The 18,072-nt window shown below is 38.5% G+C and overlaps 1 protein-coding gene across 1 annotated transcript in view; it reads right to left on the bottom strand.

The window, feature by feature from the left end:
- LOC117957312 (solute carrier family 45 member 4) overlaps positions 1-18,072 on the bottom strand; it is a 42,203-nt gene that overhangs the window by 15,625 nt on the left and 8,506 nt on the right. Inside the window, exon 3 of the mRNA XM_034892966.1 lies at positions 12,771-13,963. Coding sequence (XP_034748857.1) covers positions 12,771-13,068 — 298 coding nt within the window. The 5' untranslated portion in view covers positions 13,069-13,963. The remainder of the gene's footprint in view (positions 1-12,770; positions 13,964-18,072) is intronic.

Raw genomic sequence — 18,072 nt, 5'->3', positions numbered from 1 at the left:
CACACACACACACATATATATACATATATATACATATACATATATACATATGCATATATATACATACATATACATATATACATATACATACATACATATACACATATACATATATATATATACATACATACATACATATATATGTATGTATGTATAGATATGTATAGATATGTGTAGACTGTATGTGTATGTACATATACGTGTATATACACTCACATTCAGTACAGGCCAAAAGTTTGGACACACCTTCATATTCAATGAGTTTTCTTTAATTGCATGACTATTTATATTGTAGATTTTCCTGAAGGCATCAAAACTATGAATGAACATCTAAGACCACCTGCATCGTATCACATTGGCACTTTGCCCTTCCTTGGAACTTAACAGGTCCTGTACAACTGTCAACCTCTCGGTTTGTCATGAGCGGGCCATAAACAAGGCTTGACCCCTGTCACCGTAGTGACCAGGTCTTGGGATCCCTGTCACCACGGAGACTCCATTACCTTCACTTCCTTGCTCCTAATATGGCAGTGTCATTCACACAGGGCTTCCTGTTGTGGGGTTTGTTCAAACTATGGAAAGTTGTGTTTCTATCCGTTTGTTTCACATTTATTTTTGTTCCCCCGTTTTGTTACTCTCTCACACACGCACACACAAAAAAAAACTCAAACACAGCCATAGAGCAGGAGACATAGATGCAGATAGGAATCTGTCTGTAGGTTTGTCAACATCAAAACAGGAAAACTGTTTCTATTATTATTATTATCAACAGTTCCCCTTCCACACACCCGATACAGAAAAAAACACACCTGAAAGACAATAAAGACATGTCTCTGTTCTCACACACACACACACACACACACACACACACACACACACACACACACACAACTGAGAGAATCAAGACACAGGAAGTATTTCAGAAAGAGACAAAAGAAATGAGGGGAGTAAAGAACAAGGAAGGATGGAAACAGGAGTATGAGAAAGGATTTAGATTTTTTTTTTTTAAATCAAAAAAGGGAAAGTAGAAAGAGGGAGGAAACATTAAGGACAGAGAGGGAGAAAGCCGAAAGGATCTCTTTAGCTGACTGAAAAATCTAATAATTAAGAAGGCAGACGGCTTTGTGTTTTCATTTGATCGTGGGAAAGAAAAATGTCCAATCTGCTCTATCTATCATCAAAGTGCTCATTTTACTACGCACATATCCCACACACACACATATCACACACACGCACATCAGACAAACACACACACACACACAATATGGAGCTCAATGTGTGACTGTTGGGAGTACAGACTGCCCATTCATAACAACTTCTGCGTAGACTTTACGTGTGAGTTTCTCCACATCGCACTTATAAACAGACAGTAAAACTTTGTGGTTCCAAATGAAAAATCACTCAGATAGTGTTTTAAAACACTTACACATGGAAAACAATGCCTTGTACAACCACATTACTCCGAATTTGAGGTTAAACTTAAAAAAGGTCAATCGTTTTTTTTCCTGCACATTTGAACAACAGCCCTCTCCTTGTTTTCAGGACATCCTGAACAAGGATTAATGTATTTCTGTTTTTACACTACACTTTGTTTTAAAATTGTTTCCTTGTAAAGTTTGAGAAAATCCAAATTTTAAAAAGTGCCCTCTGTATTCAGCTGTCTGGAATTGTCTTAGATCCTAAAAGCACAAAAAAACTAAAAGTGTGTAATGAACTCTCATAAAGATCCTCACAGAAATATTGACGTTCATGTCCAATACAGCTGACATAACAGGATACTTTAAACAGGATTGCAAACTTTATTCTGTAACAGGGACATTTAAACAAAAAGGTATGGTGCTTTTCTGGGGGCCAGATAATTGATGACCAAGCATACAGGATCATCAGATTTCCATCTTATCTGATGAAATGTTTAAATTTCTATTGGTTAAAAAAGGTCAACCATGCCACGAATCCTGTGCACTCAATGTTAGACTTTTAATTATTAAAGACTGCTGTGGTATTAAAGACCAGCAATATCCCATATCTTTCCTACTGTGAACAAATCCTAGGAAAAAGACAAATATCTAAAATTATTGAATCTTACAAGTACTTTTTGTGTATCTGAAGCCTTACAGAGCTTTTTCTTCTGTGTCATAGAGCTCCTTTATTGTCACAAAACTTAAAAACACATCTATGAGTCACACTGTTGTTGAATGACATGTACGGAGAAAAAAAAGAAGAGATTCAGAGTAAATTTTAAATGTTTGCATTTGGGCAATGCTGATTACAGGGCTGTATAAGAGCTTTTATTTAAGCTTTCCTCGTGCATTTATATTTCATCCACCGTCCTGCCGATGCTAACACTGCCTTATGAATACGTATTAATCCACTGCTGAACATAGTGCTCTACAAATGCATTATTCACCTGTGTTTGAGTAGTGTTTGCTAAAAACTACATTGCCCAGTTGTACTGTTTTGGGTAAATATTAGATTTAAAATAAATAATTAAACTAAATATTTGTCTTACCTTTGGTAGAAACAAATGGGCTAAGAGAAAGTGTTAACTTTGATGATTTTAGTTTTTTAGTTTGTAAGAAAAATGTAAAATATTCCCAATCTTATTTTTTTATCCATTTTCTTCTTTTAATATTCTGTCCTGACTGCACAACTGCTTGTCCAAAATGTTTACTTTCAATTCATCTCAAACCACTGTCTATATTTTGGGTAATTTTAATTACACGAGTACAATTTCCTCTTTAAAAGCTGTAACCATGTGCCATGAGGGATGTGTCTTTTCTCTAACCCCCCCTTTCCAATTTCTGAGTTTTCTACCTCAAATCTCACGATGATAACAATGTTGTGTTTCCTATCTAGTAAACAAAACCCAATATCACTCACATCTACATCTCTCCATCACGCTCTTTAACTTTTGCTTCTATCACACCTCCAAACATAAAAGCCAATATCTCCACCTCTCGCTCTTAAAAACCACAAAATAAAATCAAAAAAACAATCCGACATTTTCCTTTAACAATTAATAAACATCCACCTCATTCTCTCCTTCTTTCCCTTTATCTCTCCTCCCTCTCTCTCGGTTTCCATCACTCCCATAAACACAAAACAATCCTTTCATATCCTGCGCTGGCGTGAGAAAACCACAGGAAAAATGACAAGCGTCCAGAAAACATCTGAGAAATGGTGTGAAAGTGAGTGTGGGGCAGAGGTCATGAAGGGAGAAAGTGGGCAGGAAGGAAGGAGGGTGAAAGAGAGAGTAAGAGACGGAGAACACGAGGAAAGGAAAGGCGGAAGCAGGTGTTTTTGATTAAACAAAACATATGAACGAAGTCAGGTGTAGCATTCAGAGAGGAGAAAAGAAATGCCATAGATGGAATTTGGGAGCAAATTTGAAATATTAACATCAATATTCTATTATTGATAAGCATCTGGTGGTAGGTTTAATGCCAACGCTAGCTGTAGGCTCCTTTGTGTCCCTGCAACTAACTAGATCACTTTTTTATATTCCTCTACTTAAATAGGGACAATCATCATCCAGGGCCTTCCTCTACCTCACTTGGTCTTGGATTTATAGACTCTATTTCCGACTCTTAAGGCGTTTTCACACCGGAAGTTGGGACCAAGGTCCTAACCAATGTTCGTGTTTAATTACACCGTATACATTTGATCCTGTTCTTTTTGGTTTCACATATTTATGTTGCTAGCGCTATAAAGAATTTTCCATGCCTTGCCTACGGTGTGTCGTCACCACGTAGTTGTGTTGCGTCTCCCGTTGATTGGTGAGTAGACAGGTGTGCGACGGATGTTGGCGTGCTGTAATTTTGGCATTTCTTGGCGGGTAGTCTTTTCCATGTAAATGAAAATGTTATTGAGAAAATCCCGATTGTGTTATTAAGTTATTACTGCTAGCAGTAAGATCGTTTGTGTCCAAATTGAAATTAAATATTTAATCTCCTCCTCTCCCCACATTCTTCCATGACTCATTTTTTCTTGTTCTAGAGGGTTTTTTTCCCCAGTTTTTCCACTTCTTCTTCCATTGTACGCAGTGGCCTAACTTCCTGTAATTTGTCTGAAAGTCCCAACCATCCATTTTTTTACTGCAAACAAACCAAACCATGGTTCAGTTTGGTCTGAACAAAGACTACCTTTTTTGATCCGGACCGTGGTCTGAGGCACCGCTCTCATCTGCAGTTTTGGTTTGGACCAAACTGACAAGTTAGAAAGTGCGGACCGAATGACGTAGGTGTGCAAACGCCCTTTTAGTCATCTATCTTTCATACATATTGATATGCATATGTGCACTTTTGTGTGACAGTTTGTGTTTCATTTTGTCATCTCTATTTGTTTTTTTGTGTTTTTTGCGTTGCAAAAATAGAAACATTTCATAAATAAAATCTATTAAAAAATGGGCAATCATGCAATGAAAGCAAACATGCAGCTGAAGCCCCAGCACTACATAGGTCAGGTGTTTGTCGATAGATGTCCGATGGTGTTTTAATTTGTGCACAACAGGAGGGGGGGGGGGGGGGGGGAAGAATAGTGACTTTTTGATTAATAACTTTTCGAATATGCAAGTGAGTGCAACAAGTATATGGTTGATCAAATTTCAGATTGGGTTTTTAACATTGTTGGCATTACCAAATGACTGATTTTATCCACAGTAAGGGGACATTTTTGTTCTAATTTAAGGTCATGATATACCCATTAACCTTTAACCTACTGCGTCTACTTCAGTCATTTACCTTATTTCTCTGAATCCTCTTGGACAAAATGTTTTGTTCAGCTACTTGGCCAATACAAGCAATGTTCATATGGCCAATAGCTTAGCATAATAACAGTTTTACCAACAATTTGCCCAAATGCTAAATGAAACATTGTTGAAGAGGAAACATGATGCCAATGACTGGTCTGAAGGAGTTTCATTAACTCTCATTTCATGAATCAAATTAAACCATTTGAAATACATTTCTAAATATCTTTATTTAAAAATCTAATCTGAATTAATCTGTTGTGAGTCAAAGTTGTAAAACAACATTAGTTTCAAAAGGATGGGAGCGTGCACAGCTTTTATAGGCACTGTAAATGTTGAGCTAACAACTTTTTACCAAACAGAACATCCTGCAGATATTTGTGAAACCTAGTGACCCAAACTCTTTTGAGATTAAAAGCAAATAGCAAAAAGGTACCAGCTTGTGCTACCTGCTAACTTTCAGCCAACAATTATACCCTAACAGACTGCAGAGTGAACAAAGGAAGGGCAGAGTCAGAGCGTCAGAATGAGCAAGAAGTGAGGGGAGAAAAGAGTGAGTCATTCCACTTCTTAGCAGTAAGTGATGACGAGAAAAATCAATCACATAACAGACACACACAGTCTCCAGCACACACACACACAAAGCTGCACAAGCAAGGTCATCATTAACAAAGTGCCTAGCAGAGTAAAATACTGGGTGATGTATAGCTGTGTGTGTGTGTGTGTGTGTGTGTGTGTGTGTGTGTGTGTGTGTGTGTCTCTGCAGCTGATGACAAACTGACAATCAAATCAATGCAGGAAGGAGAATAGTATTGTCTTCAAGCAGATTATTTTTTACACTAGTTTTTTACAATAGTTTGAAAATGATTGCAATATAATTGAACTCTTAACTATTTTAAAATAGTTTTATATTTTGGATTTTAATTACTTTTTTCTGTAAAGCTATTGAAATGTGCTATACAAATAAAGTTATTATTATTATGAATGTGTTAATGGACTACACACACACCTTTAAATTGAGTGGTAATAAAGTGTGTGTGTACACGTGTGTGCATAAGAGTAAAGTCCCCCGCCAACCCTCCTCTCTATGAGGTGACATTAAAAATGAATGAAGCATGCATGAAAACACACACTCACAGCTGCTTCTAGTCAGCCGAGTTATGTAACGCCACTGCAGTAAACTGGCTACCTCCTACTGTGACACACACATAGACAGAGAAAGAGATTGAAACTGAGAAAGAAATATAAAGTGTTAAATCTGGTGAATGGCGATCTCCAAATGTATTTTTTTTAGCTCTGTTTTAATGCCTTTACCATCTGCCAATTACATCATAACACGACTGAATGTGACTGACAGCAGGGATGCGGGCCCACAGACAGACTGACCTATCACACACAGGAAGCTCCAAACAGCACCACTGACTGCCCTTTAGCTATCAAAGAAGCAATCAATAAAGCCAATCAGCAGCAATCAGTCAGTAATTTTATGTAACCACAAAGTCAGCAAAAAGCCGCACGCACGCACGCACGCACGCAGGCCAGCTATTACCGCTTCTCTTACTGTTATTGTAGCCTGTGCCCATGTGCATGTGTTGCTCAGTTTTATAGATTTTCTTTGACTGACTATTGTACTACAGGCCAACTTGTCTATATTTTATGTTAAATAAGCAGTAATATGTCATTTAGTGAATAGACACTAATCTATTTGGGCCCAATTCTATTACTATATTAAAATTCTTTGTGCTCACAAACACATGTTTGTACATTATTTTTACATACATAATTTTTTGAACTATTATAGTAAACATTTGGCAATTAGATCATATTAATCATAAGATTTGTATATTTAATGGACATTTCTCAGCTCTCATCTGAGGATCAGGGTGCTTCATGGCCATTCAAACACTCTGGATGAGGAGAATGATTTGAAACAGCTTTGTGTTCTATTAGCCTTGTGTTGCTATCACTGTAGAGCTCCAAGGTTACTGGTGTTCTGAACAAGCTGTAGGTGAAGTTTTAATGCAGTGTTGTGTTTGGGCCTTCCGAAGGCCATGTGAATCCTATTAAACAAACCATCTGTGATGGGAGCTTGATAACCCAAATGACCAGCCTCCACCTGCTGTACACTCGCAGGTGTTTACACAGACAAACATCTGACTTATTAAAGCAACACATTGAAACATGTCCAGTTTGTGGAGGGAAACAATTAATATGTTAATTTAAACATATTTGATCACAATTTAGATTTATAACCATCTTTACATCACTTCACAATTATTTAAATTATTATGTACGTTTAGTCACGTTAACTCGTTTCAATATTCACCCGAATAATCTTATATAATCCTATAAATTTACAGCGAATGTGTCTTTTGTTGAACAATGCACTGTTAAGAAAATAAGATGTAGAACATGTATGGCAAAAGTTTAATATATCAACCAGCGTTGGTCTGGTTGGTTGTAGCGCTATTCTATGGCGTGCTGAGGGAATTTGAAAGACAGCCGTTTATCCCGCCCCCTCGGATTGACCCAACATCTGGATGTGGATATGATTCTTCCGGCTACATGTTTTTTTGCATGAATTGATGATGAAGTATAGATATATGGATCTCAATGTGTTTCTGTTTCACTGCTGCCCTTTTGGGACAAATAGAGCAACTGATTTATTAAACGATGGATTTATCAGAACAATATTATAATAACATCATGGTGACAATTGTTTTTTCCAACACTGTTTGCAACCCTGATGTTTCTTTGTCCCTCGTCATCACCTTGGAGCACCGCGGTGGCTTGTTTTTGGATGGGGAGAGCTGGGAGCAATGTGCTGACAAACAAGTACGTACATACACACAGCTCTGCATTCCTCACATATCTTACACTTCTAGCTCACACATACCTAGCTTATCACTTTTTGCCTGGAAAAAACATTGTATGAATGCACATAATATGGCTTTGTCTTAAAGACTAAGGTTTCTGCTGACTCTGCACTTACATCCACACAAACACATACTATGCATATACCACCATTTTGATTACCATAGAACCCTTTCAATGACCCCCTCATGGTCCATGCACCAGAGTTTGGGAACCACTGGCATTAATCATCACATAGCAGTGTTGCTGTTTGCCTTGTCTTCTGTCCACTTAGAGCAATAACCCGGCCCTGTAATGGTGGTGATGTTAGCAAATAACCCTTTCTTAAACCCTTTTGTGTCTCCTTGTGTGTACAGTGATAACATTAATAAATGATCAAAGTTACTGCAGCGATTATATAAAGAGCTATGAATAGGAAGGCTTTAAATAACTGACTAGACTGGGGTGTTTGTCTCTATGTCTCTCTGCAGAGACACAAGCAGAAATGTACAAAGATAACGGGGGACTAAAGATTGTGGTTAAACGGCCCCCATGTCAAGAATAATATTCACAGTCATTGGCTGTTAATTCTCACCCTTTTTCTATAGAGAGGTTTTTCTCTTTACAATATATTGTATTCCATCTGCCCCTCAGACATTTGAAGCATCTATTCACTTAGTCTGTCTTCTATCTACTCTGTCCCATGAATGTCTGGGTCAGATTATGGTGATTAGTCACTGGGACATCAAGCCAGTCATTTATATAAACCCAATTTACTCTATCTGCAAGGTCATCCACTGGATTAGACCAGCTATCATGATAGGATCAGTGGATTACTTTACCTGAAATGCTAGCATAATCAATGCAAAATCACCCAACACTAGTTTCTGCTATTGTAAAATTAAATTTACTTGATAATATTCTCTCTCTCTCTCTCTATAGTGTTTAAACATAGCTCCTTTTAAGCAGAAAAACAACAACATTTGAGTAACTAAAGACACAAGTATAAGGGAGGTGTTTGTTATTTTGGATTTTACTGCCGCTAACTTTGGTGTGTCTTGTGTGTACAGCCGGCTATAAAAAAAAAAGAAAAGAAAAAAAAGAAGCTGATGCCTCTAAATGGCATTTACTTAACGTGACTGTGGGAGAGGCAAAATTGTCCATCTAGTAGCAAGACGAATAAAGTAGAAGACAGAACAGGAAGTACTTCCGGTTTTCATGTATTTAGTGTAAGCCAGAGTCTGGGTTGATTTTAGATTTTATAAGGAAATGAATAACAATGATGATTTTCAGTGGTGCTAAAGATTCATCATATTTTGTAGTAGATGATTTAATATTTTATTTATATTATTTATTTTATATGTTTTCTGTGGCCCTGTTTATTGTAATTGAAAAATCTTTCTGAGATTGGTGTTTATAATTTTTTTAAATAAAGTTTTTTATTTTATTCAATTAACTCTCTCTTTACCTCACTTTCAGCTGCAATAAATTAAGCTATTACTCGCATTAGCCTTTTGAAAAGGCCAATAGTAACACATACCTGGAGGAGAAGAAGAATGAACTCAAAGCCACTGCACAATCTTTTCAACATGCCCCTGAGCTGACCATGTGGCCCATTCTCAATCACTTCTTATCAAGGGAATTCAAGAGTGGGGTATTTACTGACGTATTTTAAGTAGAACAAAATGTGAAAATCTCTTGAGCTGGTATTAACCACAGCACATACAGAACCTTATTTCAGGCAACTTACCAAAAACCCATTGACTGAAGTACAAAAATGCCAACTCATATGCAGGTTCTAGGACTCATTCCTGCAGCACTCTATTACACAGTTATACATAAAAAACTACTGCCAAAGATAAATCGGGTTTGGTTATTTTCCATGACATACTTTTTTTTTTCCTCTGTGCCAATCTCATTGGTTTAAGGGAGGAAAGACTAACCCCTAATTTCCACTAACAGCAGAATGACTGTGGATACGCAGTAGAGTCAATAGGTCTCCATTAAAGTCAATGTGTGTATTTTCACTGACTGCGGAACGGCTGCGTTCTGACTTTGTCCCCTCTCCGGCGATCCGCAGCCCTCTGGGGCAGATATGCAGAGCTTCTATTTTTGACAATGCCGGAGAGCTCCGCAGCAATTCAGCACAGGGCAGATTATGGGGGACAGGAAGTCAAGCACAGAAACAAAATAAAACATCCAGTTACACCATGCTCACAGCGGATCACGACTACCCGCACCACACCTTGGAAATGTAATAATGGGCAGAGACAGGCCTGAAGTCAACAGGTCAGAAGTTTGGGGGTTTCGTTTCTGGAAATTACATATTAATGTTATATCGCGCAAATACACATGAATTTGTGAAATCTTGTGGGTCCTTGTGACTGACAGCTGTTAGTCATGGCCACAGCCGTTCCGCAACAAATCTGGACCTGGAGGGTATTGACGGACTGCGGAGCACGGTGCCAACGCACAGCTGTTCTGCAGTTGGTGGAAATCCAGGGTAAGTTAGGAAAAAGTTATGTGATTGTTCCTAATATATGTGTTTGCCTTTAGGGGAAAAAAGCACAGTCACTCAGTCCTAGTCTGAGTGACTGCTGCCAAGAGCTCCGAAACGAAAAGAAGAGCTTTGTAAGCTCTTCAGACAAGACCTTTTACGGTAGGGGTTTCTTATCCTTTCTCTGGGTTGTGATATACGGACTCCTTGATCAAACTGTGGCTGTTCGCACGCACACACACACACACACACACACACACACACACACCCACAACTCCCTTTCTCTGACCTCAGTGTTGTGGGGTTACACACACACACAATGGTTTCACTCAGTGCGAGCCAACCAACCAGCTATCCAGCTAATTCCAGTAGCTCCAGTCAGTCTCCAGCGTGCATGGAGCATTAACCACAGGGGGGGTCGATATTTGTTATCCCAGAACTTGGACCACCGCCCATAGAATTGGGGGGGGGGGTGTGTTGTTTTCATTGCTTGTTTATTTGCAGGTTGAAAACATAACTCAATCTGCACAAAACTAGTATAAAAACATTTAACATCTATAATAGATTCACAAGACAAAATCAAGATTAGCTTATCATGACAATATCACAAGAACTGGAGAGTGGCATAAAGAAATTCCAAAACAAGTTGCTCAGGACAGAGTGTAAAAGCTTTCCAAATTGCCACTGTGAACAGTGGTTAGGATAACATTAAATCTGCTCTGGTGTTGAACCCACAAAGAGTCATTAATTATTATTAGTAGTAGTAGTAGTAGTAGTAGTAGTAGTAGTAGTACCCAAAGCAGCTGTTCAGAGTATTTAAGCATCTTTCAGCTCATTGTTTTGTTGCTCTGTGTCTGCTGGATGTGTAAATATTACAACGGTCTGCTAAAAGGTTTGGTATATCAACGTTAATGTTGTGTTTTTCCACATAAATTAATTACTGCTGCTTTCACACAACAAATGTGGTGCTGACTGTTTGACGTCTCAACAATGGCTGCAATCTGAACACATCTCCTGTATGTTGTTACATTTCAGGCACAGTAAATGCATCTACAACAAATGAGTGTAAAAACTCAAACATGTTGCTCGGCACTCTGAGTTTTATTTGGATTGAAGGCAATCCTTATGAACAGCAATCAATTAGCCTAACTTGAAAAGAGAGATATGACTAGATTAACATCCACATCAGTGAAAAATCTCAACTAGACACCAAAATCACTGCTCAGTCTGCTTTAGATTTTTTTATTTCAGTGAACTAATCTTTAGCCGTTGTACTTCTCAGTGGCTCCAAAATCTACTAAGAGGGGCTCAGACATATCCTGATTTAAAGGGCAGCTAAATCAGGGCTAAAATTAGAACAAAAACATAAAACACCACCACTGGTCTGATACTACAAGAGACAAGCCTGATTAAAGGTTACAGTCATTATGATTATGAGGTACAAATCTTAAGAATCCCACCTCAAGGCTGCTGCCATGACATTTTAGACTTTTTTTCTTTTGTTTTTAACACTTGGGAGATCTCAGTACCATCCTTTTGAAATAACAGAAAATTGGAAGTGTTTCAAAGCCTTTCTCCCTGTGGCAGCCCTTCATGGGTGAGCCAGCCAGGAGTCACGGTGGCCACAGAGCGTCCTGTCACTCATGTCGCCTTGGTTATGTAAGCTAGGAGATCACACTACACCAAAGAGGGGGAAGGAGAGATTTGGAGAGAAAAGGAGGGGAAGAAAGCATAGAATTTGACTTTGAACTATAAACAAGGTTACGGCTGTTTCAGCCTTCTATCTCTCTCTCTCTCTCTCTCAGCCTCCTGTTTATCATTCTCATATTCTCCCCCTTCTTCCCTCCCTTCTCTCCTCCTTTTCACACCCTCTTCGTCTCCCCTAAGGGGCTCCAGTGCACTATAGACGACAACGCTAGGTGCAAATGGCAGTACACTCAATGTGTGTGTGTGTGTGTGCGCACGCTTGTATGTGTGTGTGTGTGTGTGTGTGTGTGTGTGTGTGTGTGTGCGTGTGTATGCGTGTGTAAGATAGCTAATCTCTAGGCAGATCCAGTAGAAGTCTGAACAAGGTGAACAGGAGAGGGGATACATCAAGCTGCCTAAGTGTCCTCTTTTTATTGCCAGAACATCAGGACAAACAACATGACTACCGGTCCCCCTCACAAACTGTATTAAGTTACCCACACTTTGTATTCTAAATATTACTTCTTATTCCTACAAACAAGGATGCAGTGTTTGTGGCCTGAATAAGAATATACTTTATTCTCCCTTGCAACCGTCATCTTGGATTAAAATTGTAACAGGCATTTGCCACTATTTTCCAACATTTTATAAGACAAAATGATCAATTAAAAACATAATAGTTTGTAAAAATGAATTTTAATGTAATTGTGAAGTAAATTTTTGGAGCACAACTTTTGACACTGCCGTTTTATGTAGAGTCAGTGTAACAGAGTCAGTATAACAGATGACCAATTAAAAGTCAGCTACAGTAGGGGGGGATGAAAGGCTCTGCTTTGTTTTCGGGGGGTCGGAGGGTGTGTAAGGTGGACAGCAGGAAGAAAGTGAGAACAGTAGCAGGTGACTAAAAAAATGTCTTCTAGTACTAACCACTGTTTTAATGTGAGGCACCTCTGTTTTTATGTACATGTGTGGGGTTCATTTACTCACCTATTTGCAGCAGTACAGGTGTAACCAGCGCCGTCTCCATGGCGTAGCAGAACTCCCTGCCAAACATCACGGCCCCATGCATCACCCATCTCTTCAAGGGTATGCCTTCGACCGATCCCTCGCTCACTGACTCCTCCCCTCCTCGACCTCTGCTGCCCCCTGATCCATGCGCCTCATCGCCTGCTTTCTCCATGCCCAAGCCCGATGCAGCGGAGTTTTTGCCGTTAGCCCCGCCCACCAGAGATCCGACCTGCATAGCAGCGGCCTCTGTGTTTTGTGGAGGCATGGTGGAGGGCATGCATGCAATGAAGAAAAAAAACAATGCCCCTCTAACAAGCTGACAAATTGGAAAACAATTACCTGTAGCTACCAAAGGAAAAAAACAATACTATGTCCCTGCATATGTAGTTTCTATAAAAATAGTAGTAGTTTAGTAGTGAATTAATTACAATCTTTACAAGCAATAAATTGTAGCCTGTGGTACTAACTGGCTAGAAAGTATGATTATTACTGCTTTAAAATGTATGCAGTGCTAATACCACTGGAATAAAAAACCTGTGATGGATAGTGTCAATAAATAAATGAAGAGAAAAGAGATCTATTATGTATGATCTAGCATGTTAAAGTATAGAAAACAAAACCAAAAACTCAGCAATCCGTTGTCCCTCTGAACAAGTTGTCCGCCCAAAACACTGCAGCTGTTGATCTCCCTTTCCGCTTTTTTGTTTAGTCCCAGAGTTGAAAAAGAAAATCAGCTTTCCAAAGGCTTGTACAAAATACAGAGAAATTAAGGAAGCAGTTGAATTTTCACAGGAAGACGTGCGGTACATTCCAAGAAAAAGTGCTTCTTTCTGTGTGTGTCAGGTATGTTTGTGTGTGTACTGTATGTGTGAGAGTGTATATGTGTGTGTGTGTGTGTGTGTGTGTGTTTATGGCTTTATTGTCATTGAGGTTTCTCCCCCTCTTTTTCTTACTGTCTATTACAAGCTGTAAAAATCCATATAGAAGACCATTCAGTAAGTTTCAGAGTCATTTTGTGTATAGAGGGCTGGATTGAGGGCTGGATGGAGGTCTGGATGACGGAGTGGGTGGGGGCAAAGAAGAGCCCGTGGGGGGAATGGGAAGGAGGAGGAGGGCAGGCAGCGAAGGTGGGCGGAGCTCCTCTGAAAATCCCCATCGATTGGCTGATCAATCTGGAGGAAAACACCCAACAGGACGATAACCAGCAGGTGGAGAAGCACAGAGCCATAACGAAGGTGTCCCATTGGTCAAGAGGTGAGAAGCGGTTTGGTAAGGTGAGGTGGATGAGAAGAGAGGGGGAGAAAAAAAACAAAAAAACGTTAGACTTAGTGACAGCCATATAACTTTCAAAACATACAATGACCAGTGCATGGGAGCTTTGCTGCATTAAACAAACAATCAATTGTTTGCTGCAGTATTTTTTTTGGCATCACAGCAGTTTACTTTTTTTCCCAGGATAAAACATATTTCATAATTCTTACTTCTTACAAAGCATTAGGGCCACATCAAAAGAAAAAAATAAAGAGCACAAATTTTATTGTTTTATTTTGCATTTTGAGAATAAAGTAAAAATGTTGAGAATAAAGTCAACATGACGAGAATAAAGTGGAAATACTTTTTTGAGAATAAAGTCAAAATGTTGAGAAAAAACTTGATATTTCAAGAATCCAGTCAGACTTTAGAGAATACACCAAACTACGAGCTTAAGTCTTCCACAAAATGCCTCGTGAAGGCCTATATGCTTGTGAAATTATACTTTAGAATTGAACAAGAAAATTCTTGCTCTTTTAGCGCATAAACACAGAATTGTGCTAGAAATTTGGACTTTAAAGAGATTGTGCCGAAAAATGCGTTTGTTCAGAAAGAGAAACCACACAAACTTGGAAGAGGTGGCTGCATTCCTGCATACTGAAATAGCTTGTAATGGACAGGTGCAAGGGTATCTATGGTAACACCAATGACAATTGATCAAATCTGATGTGATTAAGTGATAAAAGGAGTTGAATTTATTTTAATCTCGACATTATTCTCGAAATGGTAGTTCAACTTCATTCTCATCATGTTGACTTTATTCTCGACTTAATTATTGAAATGCAAAATTAAAAAAAATTAAAAAAATCTTCCTCCTTGACATTTTCAATAATTATTGAAATGCAAAATTAAAAAGAATTAAAAAAATCTTCCTCCTTCATATTTTCCCCTTTGGTTTTAATCGTCCGTCGTACTTGTGATATCTCTTCATGCAGAGTTTTTGTCTTTTTTGCCTCCACTCAATACTATAGTGGTTAGTGGATTCATGTTGTGTACTGTAAAATTCTTTCTTAAACTCAAAAGCAACTTTTCTTTTACAGAAACAACCTCGTGGATACACTGAGTGGTTTTCATTGAAACTACTTTTTACCTGAAGAAGAATTAAAACTTATCCACAAACAAAATTCCAGTCATCCTTCTTGTATTGGCCTGGAGGCAGAAAGAGACCAGAAACTCAAAACATGGACAAATAAAACCGAAACCATCTCTGTGACCAGACACAGTCCGGGCAAGAGAGAAAAAGGGGTTTAGTGTTATCTCGGCAAAACCAACTCACATGTTTGAATCTGGAAGTGTGAGTTGTTTGAGAGTACCAACATGCTGATACCACAACAGACACGCACACATTCTCCTATGAAAAGAGTCCATTTTTAAACAGTGTAATTGGTTTGAGCACATGATTCATCCTTGCAGAAACTCGGACAGTCTTTACAACAGGACGGGGAGGATGAAAGCATGTGTTTTATGTGCTGAAACGTTTTCAAATTAAGCTACTGTTTCAAACAGAGGGCTTGTGTTGTGTGTGTTTGGTGAGAAGATATGAGAGATATGTGGACAGAAAAAAAAGAGAAAGAAGAGAAAAAAGCATGGCGCCCTTCAGTTAATACCACGCCTAACAGAGAGAGAGAAAAACAGACTGCATGTGTTCAATACGATTACAGATAAAAAACATTTTTGGTCCAGCAGGCCACTGGATTAAAACCCGCGGAGACGGCCCGTTTCGCCATACCCAACGCACACTAATGATTGCCACGTGAACGACACACACAGACTTTATAAGTTGCTAAGACCCTCATCAAGCTTCTTGAGGAGAGATTGAGAAAAATAACAAAACAAGAGAGGGAGGGTGGAGGGAGAGAAATGCGGGGAGGAAGAAGTAAAGGATGGATGGAGGTTTGAACAGGGGAAAGAATAACAAATAGAAGGAGTGAAATTAGGCAGAGAATAAGAAGGGCAAGATAAAAAAATCGACACACTGGTAAAAAGGAGGAAAAAGCAAGGGACGTATACAGAAAGTAAGAGGAAGCAGGATAGAGATAGGCTAAGAAGGAGCTGGAAAACAGTCAAATATAGTTAATTATTTGCTAAACAAACTTGATTTTCTATCATCAGATAGTAAGACAGAATGAAAAAGAGCAAGAGGGAGGGAAAGGAGATGCTTGTAAGCGGGTCAGGGACATGGTTTTCCGACTCTAGTGTGTCAACACACACTAACCACTCGTAAGCTAGGTCTATTTTAAAGTGTTTATTCTTGTGCCACAGACCAGATTACCTGCGACATCGGCGTGAAATCAGGGCAAGCTCAGCCTTTCTCACTTCATCTACCCTCTCTATTTTCCTTCTTCATGGTCAGCCCTCTCCCTGTCTCGCTTACATGTAACATGACCCACCAGACATGTCTCATGTCTGCTGCAAGCCTGATCATGTGTTCTATAGGACGTAGTGTCGGTTTGCAAATAAGCAAATAATAGCAGGCTGACACTTTAGATACAACATGGATGAAGCTGCAGGGAGTGAGGCTTTCTAATTGCCACCATCTAGCTAGTTATCTAAAGTCAAGTATTTCTTTGGGCAATGTGGTGGAGCATGGGGAGGGACGAGTAAACAGAAGAACAAGCCAGTAAGTTGACATTGAGTTGGAAGTGACACAACAATGACACAAAGTAATTTTATTTGCCTAAACAAGTCAGCAGATTAGTCAATTAATCAGTCAATTAACAGAAACGTAATTTTGACGAGTCATTCAGGATGGTAGGGAAACACTGTGCACTTGTGTGTGTGCGTGGTGTGTGTATTTTTCACAAATACATAAAAATGTATCAGGGATTTTAACGTCAGAATCAGCTTTAATAGCCAAGTAAGTGTAAAGAAATACAAGAAATTTTACTCTGGCAACAAAGCAGAACAAGGTAAACAAATATTTTACTACTTTAACTGACATAAAAGTTATCTATATGTAACTTTTGGTTTGTTTTGATTCTAGTGGCCACTTGGGACAAAAGTGGTATTGTTTTTACCACACCTGCTGTCCTAAAGCTCTTTTCTTTACAAAGCTGTATTACGGAGTAAGCTTTACTTCTTGCAATATATACAATGATATATAAACTATAATAGAGCCATTTCAGAACAGGTTACATAGACCCTAAGGAAAGCAAAACTGCAAAATATATATATATTTTTTTAAGAAAAAGTGTGCAATTTTGAGAACATTTTTGTGCAAAACTGTAATTATACAACGTAATGTTGCAGATAAATACAATGCAAGTACTCTAGTTGCAGAGAGTTTAACAAAGAATAAGATTAAAGTATTGAGTTTCTTTCCTTTAGGGCAAACCATTCTAAAAAGACCCTACACTTAGTTGAAGTCCTTGGTTCTTAAATGCCACAGAAGATGCAGAGAACAGGAAAAAATTGCATCTTTTTAGTTAAGGAAAACTTAAAATACATTCAGTGTTAGGAAAGGATTCATAGATATTTTAAATTACCTGTAACACATTTGGTTTGAAACATTTTGTTCTCTGAATGAAATGAAAATTGGTGTCTTGTTAAAAGGAACGGATACTGTAAATTAGGGAAATACTTTTAGTATTAGGTATGCTATTTTGAATAAAGAAAATTCTGCACAGTGTAGTGCACAGTGACTTTAAATGAAAACATAGTGAAGTGCAAATTGCCAGGACAATTTTTTTTTTTTAATAAAAATCATATTTCTAGTATAAGGCACATATAAGTCAACTATAGAAAGTATATAAGGTGCCGTGCCATGGACAGTAAAACATGTAAACAGTGACGCACGCACATCCACACACACCTTTAATATGCCCATTCTCGTCCATATATAGTAAAACGTACCCGCTAAAATACATTTGACCACACACAGTTGGCAATGTTCCCATAAAAAATAACCATATTTCCAGCTTTGAATGGCAGATGGCAGGGATAAGTACTACACAGAGAGAGAGAGAGAGAG

Source organism: Etheostoma cragini, chromosome 14 (assembly GCF_013103735.1).
Source record: "Etheostoma cragini isolate CJK2018 chromosome 14, CSU_Ecrag_1.0, whole genome shotgun sequence".
Classification (NCBI taxonomy): Eukaryota; Metazoa; Chordata; class Actinopteri; order Perciformes; family Percidae; genus Etheostoma; species Etheostoma cragini.
The sequence above is the reverse complement of the archived record's forward strand: the minus strand, read 5'-3'. Positions and strand labels throughout refer to the sequence as shown.